Source organism: Eumetopias jubatus, unplaced genomic scaffold (genome assembly GCF_037043125.1).
Source record: "Eumetopias jubatus isolate StellerSeaLion01/CBP00866 unplaced genomic scaffold, mEumJub1_p1.0 scaffold_12, whole genome shotgun sequence".
NCBI lineage: Eukaryota > Metazoa > Chordata > Mammalia > Carnivora > Otariidae > Eumetopias > Eumetopias jubatus.
The window spans coordinates 86,427,463-86,441,071 of record NW_028274818.1 but is presented as its reverse complement, the minus strand read 5'-3'; the positions used below and the strand labels follow the sequence as shown (position 1 = coordinate 86,441,071).

General features: G+C 40.4%; 1 protein-coding gene across 1 annotated transcript in view; it reads right to left on the bottom strand.

Annotated features, from left to right (window-relative positions):
• Positions 1-679: 679 nt before the first annotated feature.
• Positions 680-13,609, bottom strand: part of LOC148162850 (solute carrier family 68 member 1-like) — a 50,684-nt gene continuing 37,754 nt past the window's right edge. Inside the window, exon 7 of the mRNA XM_088029024.1 lies at positions 680-812. Within this exon, the coding sequence (XP_087885150.1) occupies positions 680-812 (133 nt within the window). The remainder of the gene's footprint in view (positions 813-13,609) is intronic.

Sequence of the window (13,609 nt, the reverse complement as noted above, 5' to 3'; positions counted from 1 at the left end):
CCTTTCTCACTCTAGTCCTTCTATGATTCAATTCTATTTTATGTCCTGTCCCCCATGCCTATGAATTTGCCTACTGGATCCTTACAAGAAACCTCTTTATTTAAGATAGCTGAAGTTGAATTCCTGTTTCTTCATAACTAAAAGCTCTGTGCCTAAGACCCTGAGCAGTATAAATCTGGGTATATGGTTCTCTTACACCGGTCCCTGAATCCCCCAGATTTGACCACTATCAGTCACAGGGGAATCTACAGATGATGGTGATATGGTATTACTTAATGGAAAGAAAAAAAATGATGTCTTCACTAATACGACCAGCTGATGAAGCAGTATAGGGCTTAAAATAAAAGGAAGTGGCATGAACAGTCAGGTGGACTCTGGGAAACCAAACCAGCTCACGGAGTGATTCAAGGGTGAGGAATAACAGGTTGTGACCAGGCCACAAGACCACTTGGAAACAGCCAACAGAGAGGACTTAACTCATATTTAACTTTCTTATTAAGTTTATTATTATAGTCAAAACGTCCTAAAACATGTTAGATTTTTTTGTGTTCTCTGTTTTGTTTTCTAAACAAATTAGAGGTTATAAAGAACAGTTTTGCCTTCTGGTATAATGTAAACTCTATCAGAACAGATAAACAACTGAAGTTTTGTTTGACTCTCATGATAGCCAGCATTGGCCTTAAAGAGCCCCTGTGTAGTCTGTCTTGTTCCTGAGTGAGAATGGGCTCCAAACCAGAATCTGAATTACTGCAATGCCCAGGGGGACCAGGCAAATCGAATTAAACATAGCATCATGAAGATCTAAAATTGTACTAGGGAAAGAAAAAAAGATTTAAAACATAATTAGTTTCTCTAGGGGTTTCTTATTAATTCAAAGCTACATAACAAAAAGTTTCAGAACAGTTTTGCTTTTTAAAAAAGTAACAGAAATGTTATTAAATAATCTGGATTTTTTTGAATAATTGAATAATCCCTACCTTTCAGTTGCCCATACCAGAGGAGGCTGACATATAAGCCTGTGATCATAAAGCCTGAAGGACCACAAACACACACACACACACACACACACACACACACACACACACGGTACATGGGAGGAGGGCGGGCGGAGGTGAGGTATAATGCATAGGTATATACATCTACATGCTCATAATACTCCAGGCTTGAAATTACCATCCAACAGGTTTTAAAGATTTATTTTTTTAAAAAGATTTTATTTATTTATTTGAGAGAGAGAATGAGAGATAGAGAGCACGAGAGGGAAGAAGGTCAGAGGGAGAAGCAGACTCCCCGCTGAGCAGGGAGCCCGATGCGGGACTCGATCCCAGGACTCCAGGATCATGACCTGAGCCGAAGGCAGTCGCTTAACCAACTGAGCCACCCAGGCGCCCCTAAAGATTTATTTATTTTAGAGAGAGAGTACATGCGCGAGCATGCATAAGTAGGGGGAGGGGAAGAGGGAGAGAATACTCAAGCAGATTCCCCACTGAGTGCAGAGCCCCATGCAGGGCAAGATCTCACGACCCATGAGATCATGACCTGAGCCAAAACCAAGAGTTGGACACTTAACAACACAGGTGCCCCTTTCTGACATGTTTTAAACAAAATGGTGGGAACTTGGCATTCATTTTTATTACTAAACTTATTATTATTCTTCAACATAATTAGAGGTTACAAGAGGAAACTGTAGTTAACAGTGATATTCAGGAGTAGCATGTCCTGGTTTTCTGCCAAGAACTTCACTAAGCTCCAGATTTCTATGACTTTTGATTATGTTCCTGATATATTTTTTTCATTTAAATCGTATATAGTAAAAGAGGACTCCTGATTATTTGGGTGCTGACTATCCAGTCTGCTGCTGCTTTTTGGTCACCTAGGCTACCTAAAATATCACCTCATTCATTTAGGCAAGTGAGGAAATAAGTGAAAAGTTCAAACTATGTGATAGTTTAGGAAGAAGAAGAGGCAGTTTGTTACATTTTCATACGAAAATCAGTCACTATTACCAGAAATTAGGTATCATTCATTCATCTTAAAAAAAAAGAGGTACTGTGTTATTATTAATATGCTGACAATGGGCTAATAAGTACTGGGTATTCAATAGTTCCCACCCTCAAGAAACTCACCTCCTAGTGCAGGAGCTAGATATTTATCAAGCAATCACAGATAAGAGTGATTTACATATGGCAACATAAAATCACTGCATTAGGGGTGCCTGGGTGGCTCAGTCTGTTAAGTATCTCCCTTCAGCTCAGGTCATGATCTCAGGGTCCTGGGATTGAGCCCCACATTGGGCTCTCTGCTCAGCGGCGAGTCTGCTTCTCTCTCTCACTCTTCCTCTATGCTCTCCCCTCTCTCCTCTCTCTCTCTCTCAAATAAATAAATAAAATCATAAAAAAATAAAAGGTCACTGCATTAAGTGCATTAAGTGCTGTGATGGAAAACACAAGGTATTAGATAGGAGCACATAGCCAGAGGGTCTGGCCTACTCTTGGCAAGTGGAGTCCAGAAAAGGCTCCCCTGGGGAAGCAGTATTTGAGCTGAGTTCTGAAGAATAAGTAGGCACTAACTAGAAGGCCTCTGCCTAGAATCATATGCAAAACCTCCAACCATCACTACCTCCTCCTCTAAAAGCCATAGCTGGGAATGTATGTCCTAGGTGCTCTGGACTGGACTACATTGGTTAGGAATGGCCACCCCTTCCACCAGGCCACCCCTGCTCCAGCAGACCACCCTTCATCTTGAGTCCTACTCAGTCCACGAAGTGATTGATTATGACCTACCGACCCATTGTTCTTGTGCTGCTACTTTCTGGGCTCTGAGACAAACACAGGCTTGGGTCACAGGATGGGCCATCCAACACATACCAACTGTAGCCTCTGGAAGTAACAGATCCACCAAGGGTGCCAATATGAAATATGGTGTCACCTCTGCTCCACCCAAACTATCTATGGAAAACCTCATTTCTGGGGGCATGTAGTGTTTTGTCTTCCCTGTATTCCTTCTTTCCTTTAAGAAAAAAATCCTCTCCCTTCTTCCCTCCCCAACTGACCACCCAACTCCCACCCTGAAGTTCAGGCACATGCCCAGACCTAGTCAGAACTCCAGCCTCAGGCTACAACTACTGAGTCAGGGATGGGTATGTACCTTACAGAAAGCTTTTCAGGGTCCACTGGGGGACTTTTGCTGTGCTACTGAGAGAAATGTACATGTTTCCTTTAGGATCTTGGACTGTTGGGCCCAAGTAAGCCTGGAGTTACCTTGCTGCCATGTGGTAAAAGGCTGCACTCTATACAGAAGGAAAGTCGGGGACAGAGAAAACAGGTTCCTATCGTAATCTGAGTACTTACCCAGATCTGCCTCTGCCTGACTTTTCAGTTATAAGAGCTGGCAAGTTCCTTTTTTATTTCAGCTAGCCTGCACTGGGTTTCTGTCACAGCCAAAGTAGCTTGAATAATGTACCTTTCCCATTGGCACTTATGTCCAAATTACCATAAATTGGCAGCCTCTGACCATTATAGGGAAAGGATTCAGTGATTTCTAATTGGCCATTACTAACAAGGACACAGGAGGTTTGAAACAGCTGAGCACAGATTTTTGAGAATGAGAAGACAAGGTCATGGTTGTACTTTTGAACGTGATGTTGTAGGTGCGCATATGCCTGTCTCACGACCTTTGGCTGTTCACTGACTGGAACCACAAGACAGACCAGATGAGAGAACTGGATTGACAATGGGTGCAAGATGCCAACAAAGTAATGGAAACCCAAGTTCCAGTTTGAAGCAGCCTAAATCCACATTTCTCAAACACAAAGAAGAAAGGAATTGGCCTAATCAAGACCTTTAAAGGGGAAAAGAACCACAGGGCCATGACCATGAGCTGCTGGACACGGAATTACTACAATATGTCCTCAGAAGCCCAGTGTTTTATGAAAAGACTGGTTTGTGCTTGGCTGAGGCACTCCAGTGCATTTTTATCTGAGTGTTTCGTTAGCAGCAGGAGCCCATTACCCTTTGGCATTTTCTAGTTATAACAGATCCCAGTTTCAGAAATATCAAGAAATTGGATTCCACCCGCCAAGGGTTCTCTCCAGGAGATATTCGATCTCCAAGACAGAACCGTCTTTTTCTCTTTTTACCATGGTGAAAGGGCGCATGCGGAACTCCTGTGGTAATCTGCAGAGGCAAAGCCTCCTGTGAGCACGTGACCAATACTGCAGAGAGAAAGCTTTAGGCTAGAAGCTCAAGGAAAGGCAGGGGGATGAACATTTAAATGAGTAGGGTGATTTGATAACTACCTTGCTGTGGTTTAAGACCTAGTGCTTTTGGGCATACCTTGTTATTATTACTGAAACTGCAACCATTTTAATGTTTCATGTGCTCCAAAGCAGAGGCCATTTCCCCACTACTTTGTTGAATCATTTGATGCTCTTCAAAAAAATCTCCCTGGTCTTTCTGCTCCTTAAGATTCCTTCTTTCTCTTAAAATGTAATTCTAATCTGGGAAAGATGTCCAGGATTTAGGGAATTTCTTTTCCTCTCTCACATTATGTTCCCTCTACCTGGATATGGTTGAACCTATTGACCAGTTGGGCTTTTTATGCTTTCCAACCTTCACATTTTTGAGTGAATCTCTGGTAGAAAAATAATTCCTAAGCTCCACTTATAATTTTGCTCAATCAATAAATATTTACTGCACACTTACTGTTTTAGGTGCTTGCAATATAGAGTAAATAAATCAACGATCCTTATCATCAACAAAGCATACATTGTAGTGGAGGCAGAAACAATAAACAAATATTATAATATAATATATTTATATATTATATATTTTATTTTTATAAATATATTTATATATATTTATATATTATATATAATATAATCTTATAATAATAATAGCAATCGCATATCTTGCTTATGGGAAAAATTTTTGCACCCAATTTTCTCTCATAATGTTCTGCTTTCAAAAAGAAAAAACACCTACCCGCAGGTTATAACGTTCTAAAATATTGCTGTTTGGGGTCTTTTTCTTCATTTTCTTGCCTTAGCTTATACTTGCTAAACAATAATATTATTTTGTGGCAGTACAGATGCTTTTGAATTAAGGATGGGAAACTTTGAGTTCATATAATCTGTTGCTACCTCAAGAATAGGAAGGGAACTTCTCCTTTCTAGGGTCAGCCTGATGAGACCCTTGTAAGAATAATGATGGTGTCACATGGATTACATGTTTACTATGTGCCTGGCCGTTTGACACTTTTCTGTCATTGCTACAGATTTTCACAATAACCCTGAAGAAGACACTAAGGCTTAACCAGGTTGAGTTGCCCAAAGTTCCACAGCTAGTAAGTTTGGAACTAAGGTTTTTATCTAGATCTGAACTAAAGATCTCAACAAGAGAAAGTGGTATTTATAATATGCATTTATGAGAAGGAAAAAACACATTTTTTAAAGATTTATTTATTTGAGAGAATGTGTGTGTACACGGGGGAGGGGCAGAGGGAAAGGGAGAGAGAGAGAAGGGAGGTGGGAGTTGGGTGGTTAGTTGGAGAGGGAAGAAGGGAGAGGATTTTTCTTAAAGGAAAGAAGGAATACAGGGAAGACAAAACACTACATGCCCCCAGAAATGAGGTTTTCCACTGATAGTTTGGGTGGAGCAGAGGTGACACCATATTTCATATTGGCACCCTTGGTGGATCTGTTACTTCCAGAGGCTACAGTTGGTATGTGTTGGATGGCCCATCCTGTGACCCAAGCCTCTGTGTTTGTCTCAGAGCCCAGAAAGTAGCAGCACAAGAACAATGGGTCGGTAGGTCATAATCAATCACTTCGTGGACTGAGTAGGACTCAAGATGAAGGGTGGTCTGCTGGAGCAGGGGTGGCCTGGTGGAAGGGGTGGCCATTCCTAACCAATGTAGTCCAGTCCAGAGCACCAAGGACATACATTCCCAGCTATGGCTTTTAGAGGAGGAGGTAGTGATGGTTGGAGGTTTTGCATATGATTCTAGGCAGAGGCCTTCTAGTTAGTGCCTACTTATTCTTCAGAACTCAGCTCAAATACTTCTTTCCATGTCAAGGGGCTCAATCTCACCACCTTGAGATCATGACCTGAGCCAAATTCAAGAGTCAGATGCTTAACTGACTGAGCTACCCAGGCACCCCAGAAAAAAAAAATTAAAGAATAGTCATATACTGGGGCACCTGAGTGGCTCAGTCGGTTAAGCGTCTGCCTTCGGCTCAGGTCATGATCCCGGGGTCCTGGGATTGAGCCCAGCGTCAGGCTCCTTGCTCAGCGGGGAGTCTGCTTCTCCCTCTCCCTCTGCCCCTGTTCCTGTACTGTCTCTCTCACTCAGTCTTTCTCTCCCAAATAAATAAAAAATCTTTAAAAAAAAAAGAATAGTCATATAATTTCTGTGAAAATGAATTCAGAAGGTTTCAATGAAAAGCCAGGACCTATAACAAATACCAAGATCACTAGCAGCTCGATATGATCACATTGCTGAAAAGGAAATGTAAGAATCTAACTGTCTATACACCTGCTTTTCTTTGTGAGAGGTTGGAGATATTGTTAATGTTTTCACTTAGTCTTCTAAAGACTAACTGGAAACAAACAACTGTATAATATTTCTCAAAAAACAAACAAACAAAAAACAAAACAAACCCTGAGATTGATTATCTCCTCCTTTGGACATAATCTTGTCCTCGGGTGGTTCCCTTGCAATGGAACATTATCACTCTTATATACAGAAGAAAGACACGAACAATGGGGAAGAAATCATCATCACTGGTAATTCCACAGTAAAACACAGGATATATATTATTGTGGTCCTATGAACTTGTGGATAGAGTTTCCTCCACACAAGCTTACATCACAACCCCATTTCTGACACATCATTAGTAAACTGAGTTAGCCTCAATCATAATCTTTTGGGCCAAATGTTTTTAATTTGGAATGGTACAAGGGCTCCTGTTCATGATACCTGGCAAATGGACTTAGTATAGAACATTGTTAAACACTGATTATCTCAATATTTATTCTAGCAACCCCAACAGATGTATTGCTTATATGTACACACTTCTTTGCAGCTGTAATATTTTGTATATTTTTTAAGATTTTATTTATTTATTTGACAGAGAGAGACACACAGCCAGAGAAGGAACACAAGCAGGGGGAGTGGGAGAGGGAGAAGCAGGCTTCCCACCGAGCAGGGAGCCCGATGCGGGGCTCGATCCCAGGACCCTGGGATCATGACCTGAGCCGAAGGCAGACGCTTAACAACTGAGCCACCCAGGCGCCCCTTGTATATGTTTTTTAAAAGATTTTATTTATTTATTTGACAGAGAGAGAGAGAGAAAGCACAGGTAGGCAGAGCGGCAGGCAGAGGGACAAGGAGAAGCAGGCTCCCTGCCAAGCAGAAAGCCCGATGCGGGGCTCGATCCCAGGACCCTGGGATCATGACCTGAGCCAAAGGCAGATGCTTAACAACTGAGCCACCCAGGCGCCCCTATGTTTTTAATCCTATCTTCCCAAATAGACAGTGATGGGGGAGGGAGAAGAAGTCATATCTTAAAATTTGAGGCTCTGAATAGAAGGAGTGTCCTAACTACTGACTATTTCTTGCTTTTCCAGTGACCCTATAGTAAGCGCATGAGCTCTTCAGAGAAGGGGTTGTTTGTTTGTTTTTCCTATTCAAAGCTCTACACATCAGTGGCTTCACAGGTCAAGAGTATGTAAAAATATTAATCAAGGAATTTATAATAGGTATTTCAGAACTACAGGAGAATCAACCGCCTGATATTGAATTGATAGCTTGAAAGAACAAAATCCACCAGCACCAAGTATAATATGTAAGACTATCTCATTTCTAGTCTAGATAACCTAATCTTTAGTACTGAATAAAACCACCGATTTAGTCCTAATATGAAACAGAAATCATTAAACAAGCAGAAGAGAGTTGTTGCCTGAGAATTTCCAGGCTGTTGCTATAGTAAATCACTATAGTAAATCACTATAGAAAGCACTTATTTTCAAAAAACAGCTTTAGAATTGATTTTAATGATTAGCAACATATAATTAAATACCAAGAATATTTTTATTGCTTGAAAGACAAAGTCTTGAGGTTATTTGTTATTTGTCAATTATTCACCCTGAAGCAGTTCATTTTTGATCTGCTTCTTTGCTGGAGTTTAAGACAGTATTGTTTACTACATCATTAAGAGAAAAGTCATGTTTCTAAACTTTTGTTGCAAGTATAACTTTTGAAGTATTGTGAGGCTTTCAGACAAAAGAGAAGTAAAGGGAAAGCTGCATTTACAACATTTAAAAACACACTTGGGGGGCGCCTGGATGGTGCAGTTGGTTAAGCATCTGCCTTCGGCTCAGGTTATGATCTCCGGGTCCTGGGATGGAGACCTGCATCGGGCTCCCTGCTCAGTGGGGAGTCTGCTTCTCCCTCTGCCCCTTCTCCCATTCATGCTCTCTCACTCTCACTTTCTCTTTCTCTCTCTCAAATAAATAAATAATCTTTAGAAAAAACACACGTGAATATATAGCAGACTGATCTAGAAGAGTATTTTTAAAGTAATGTATTTTGAGTTTCCTGCAGAGTATCCACAGATGACAACTGTAATTCAACAAATAAATTGGCAGATTTTGACTACTGGGGAAATGCATCTTTCTATTCCAGAATGTCTCATCAAGCAGCAAGAATTTGGCCAGGACTATCAGACAGTGCTACCACATGGAGTGTGCAGTGCATTGCATCCTGTAACAAGCAGCCGAGTGCCCAGCTTGGGCTCCTCTTGCATTCTGCTTATCTCAACCTTGGATTTAGCTCGTTGTACTAGACTTTCTGTTTCCAGTCTGCCTCACCACTAATGCCATGTGAGTTCTGAAGGACAAAAAAGCATCATGCCTCACGACTCTTTGTATCTCAATTCCCAGCTCAGTGCTAACACCTACTAGGTACTCCACAAATGTTTGCTGACAAAAGAATGCAAGCATGCTTAATTGGCCAAATAGGAGGAGTAGCCTTTTTTCTATAATATACTAGAATTTCACTGTCATATTTTTTTGTGCAAAGTGTGGACTTTGCTGCATTTTTCATAGAAGTTACATGTATAAAATAATTAAGATAATCAATTTCCAATATTATGACATAAAGTACCTTATCCCCTATAATTAGAAGAGATTACACATTGGTTTTCTTGCCCAAGTACCCCATTTATGAATCTCCATTAACCATTAACTAACCATTACATTTATAGGCTACTGAGTAGTATATCCTTGGGTCAATAAGAAGAAAATAGATCAGGGTGCCTGGGTGGCTCAGTCAGCTAAGCATCCGCCTTCGGCTCAGGTCATGATCCCATGGTCCTGGGACTGAGCCCCATGTTGGGACTTCTGCTTCTCCCTCTCACTCTCCTCTGTGCTCTACCTCTCTCTCTCTCTCAAATTAATAAATAAATTTTTTTAAAAAGATGCTCTATTTTACCAAAAAAAAAAAGGGGGGGGGGGAAGAAATTAGATCTATTAAACTTAGTAAAATAATATACCCCTTAGAACCAACATTTCTCTAACTGTATCAAGAAATCACAGACCAGGCGCCTGGGTGGCTCAGTCGGTTGAGCGACTGCCTTCAGCTCAGGTCATGATCCTGGAGTCCCGGGATCGAGTCCCACATAGGGCTCCCTGCTCAGCCGGGAGTCTGCTTCTCCCTCTGACCCTCCCCCCTCTCATGCTCTCTATCTCATTCTCTCTCTCAAATAAATAAAATCTTTTAAAAAAATAAAAAAAAAGAAATCACAGACCATTTTTCAAAAATGGCAGCGGCAAGAATAATACCCCTGAACCATACAGATCTGCATATGGTAACAGTAAAGTATTAATCAGATATTAGAAAACTCTCTTACAAGCATGAAATTTATTCCAAATAGACATTTGCTAAATTCATATACCATGAATCCCAAAGCACTCTCTGATCACCTAACCATATCCTATTAAGTGTGCAGTTGGCCTCTGGACTTCAGTCAGGCACTTTCAGATTACCAATAGCTATGTAAGGCCACCAGATACCAAATGTTATCACTCAAAGATAAACGATACTTGAGTGCCCTAAATAAGTTCATACCTCTAAAAATGCTTACTGGACCAGGAGACTACTTTACCAACGTGTCTGGTTGTCAACATATCTTTGCCCAAGTCAACAAGAATTAATCTCTAGAGCCTCTGTTTCCAAGGAAGTAAATCTCTAGGTTCTCCACATTGGCTGCACAATCGAATAAGCTAGTAAGCTTGAAAAAAATACCAAAGTCTGGATCTCACCTCCAGAAATTCTGATTTAACTGGTCTAGGGTGTGGCCTGGATATCAGGACTTTTTCAAGCTCTAAGTGATTCTAATGTGAAATGAGGTTGAGAAACATTACTTTAGGGCCTCTATTCTCAAAGAAAATTTAAAGGGGCACAGGTTAAATACACCCCTTCTTCCAGCATCCTCTCATATTTATCAGTGAATGAACTTTGAGTCCTTTCTACCCCAGATCCTGTTCCTCTCCCTTTCCCAGCCACCATAGTTTTCTTCCACAACACTGCTTGAGACTTTTGATGTTACCTGTGTTTCAAGTAACTTCCCCAGTGCAGGTGGAAAACATTCACTTAGTAGATGTAGAAGCTGAGATTGAAAAGAGTTCCTTCAAATCCTATAAAAGAAATGCCATCTAGAACAGTCCACATTCACTTCCAGTGTATACTCAACTCATTTCTTAACACGCAATTACCCAGTTGTGAGTCATGCCTCTATAACCAAGTATTACCAAGTTCTATTGATTCTAACTCCTTAATCTCTCTCATGTCAATCTCTTTCTTGCCTGCCATGTTACATTGCTTTAGTTCAGTCCCACGCCAGCATTTCTCATATAAAAGCAGTTCATTGGCCTTCAAACTGTTCTATCTTTGAAATTCAGCTAACCTCCCTTCAAACCATTCTCCACGCTGCAGGGTGCTGTTTTCAAAAGCAAATCTGATATTACTACTCCTTGGTTTAATAATAATAATATTCCATTTCTTTTAGAATCAAATCCACACTTCTTAAGCCCTTCTTTTACCATTCGCAGTTCCTCCAAGCATGTCATATGATCTCATGCCTCTTTCTACTTGCACAGACTCTGACTACGTTTTCAGAATTCATCTGAGAGATCACTTCTTTGCTACCCAGTCTGAATTACATGCTTAGCTAGGTGTACTCACACAGCATCCCATGTTTACATCTCTCAATAATACTTAACACATAGCATTATGATTTTCACTATAATTGACATCGAGCTTATTCAGAGTGGGAGCTGCATCTTTTGTCTCTTTGTGCTTTAGGGCTTATACAGGACCTGATATATATATAATCAGTGTTCGGTAAATGTTTGTTGAATGAATACCCTGCCATTTTACATGTCCATGTTTTACATGTACCATGTTACCCTTCTCTGGCTACCTCCAATCTCTGTTCACAGTATTAACACCTCCATTGAAACCCAGCTGAAGAATCTTCCTCTGTAAAGCCTGGAATTGGTTTCTGAGGCAGTGTTGACCACACCCGCATTTTAGCCACCATTATATCTTTTATATACTTCTAATTATAATAACTACCACTCTATGCTGAAGTCATCTGTCCTCGTGTCTATTCCCTTTACTACATTATATGCTCCTTAGTGATAGCAACCTATTTCATTGACCTTTGTATCCAAAGCACTTGTTACATAATAAACAATGAGTAACCAAGCTTTAATTTTTGTCCCCCTCTAATCCTTGTTTAATGTGACTGCCAGAATGTTCTAAAACAAAATTCAGGTAATGTCTGTCCCCAGCTTAAAAACTTTCAATGATTTCCTTTATCTACAGCAGTCTTTCCCAACGAACAGCTTCTGTACTCCTGGTAGGACACGTGACGATTTTCAGATGTCACAAAATTGTTCTTTTTATTTTAGTGGTTAAGTGTTTTGTGTTAGAAAAGAATGAAACCCGGGGCGCCTGGGTGGCTCAGTCGTTAAGCGTCTGCCTTCAGCTCAGGTCATGGTCCCGGGATCCTGGGATGGAGCCCCGCATTGGGCTCCCTGCTCCGCGGGAGGCCTGCTTCTCCCTCTCTCACTCCCCCTGCTTGTGTTCCCTCTCTCGCTGTGTCTCTCTCTGTCAAATAAATAAAATTAAAAAAAAAATGGGGGTAGGGGTGTAAGAAAAACTTTTAAAAATAAATCCTTGGCGGGCGCCTGAGTGGCTCAGTTGGTTAAGCGACTGCCTTCAGCTCAGGTCATGATCCTGGAGTCCTGGGATCGAGTCCCGCATCAGGCTCCCTGCTTAGTGGAGAGTCTGCTTCTCCCTCGGACCCTCCCCCCTCTCATGCTCTCTCTCTATATCTCATTCTCTCTCTCAAATAAATAAATAAAATCTTTAAACAATTTAAAAAAAATAATAAAATAAAATAAATAAAATAAAATAAATCCTTGGCTATGTAGAAAATCCAGAAGAATCAACAACAAAAATCTCCTGGGACTAATAAGCAATTATAGCAAGGTTGCAAGATACAAGGCTAATATTCAAAAGTCAGTTGCTTTCCTATGTATCAGTGATAAACAAGTGGAATTTGGAATTAAAAACATAACACCATTTATATTAGCATCGTAAAAATTAAGGACTTTAAGTATAGATATAACAAAATATGTATAAGATCTATATGAGGAAAACTACAAAACTCTGATGGAAGAAATACAAAATGAAGTAAATAAATGGAAAGATATTCCATGTTCATGGATAGGAAGATTCAATATTGTCAAGATGTAAGCTCCTCCTAACTTGATCTATATATTTAACACAATCCAAATCAAAATCCCAGCAGGTTATTTTGTGGATATCAACAAACTGATTCCAAAGTTTATATGGAAAGGCAAAAGATAAAAAATAGCCAACACAATACTGAAGAAGAACCAAGCCAGTGGGCTGACATTACCTGACATCAAGACTTACTATAGAAGCGCCTGGGTGGCTCAGTCAGTTAAACATTTGACTTCAGCTCGGTCATGAACTCAGGGTCCTGGGATCGAGTCTTGAATCAGGCTCTCCACTCAGTAGGGAGTCTGCTTGTCCCTCTCCCTCTGCCCACCCCCTGATTGTGCTCTCTCTGTCTCTCTCTCAAATAAATAAATAAAATCTTTTTTATAAAGCTACAAAATCAAGATAGTATGCTATTGGCAAAGAGAATCAATAGAATGCAATGGAGAGGCCGGAAATAGATCCACATAAATATAATCAGCTAATCTTTGATAAAGGCACAAAGGCAATACAATGCAGAAAAAGGTAGTCTTTTCAACACATGATACTGGAATAACTGGACATCTACATGCAACATCTAGACACAGATCTTACACCTATGTAAAACTTAACTCACAATAGATCACAGACCTAAATGTAAAATGCAAAACTATAAAACTCCTAGAAGATAACACAGGAGAAAATCTGGATGACTTGGGTATAGTGATGATTTTTCAGATACAACAGCAAAGGCATAATCTATGAAAGAAATAATTGAAGGGGGGGCACCTGGGTGGCTTAGTCTGTTAAGTGTCTG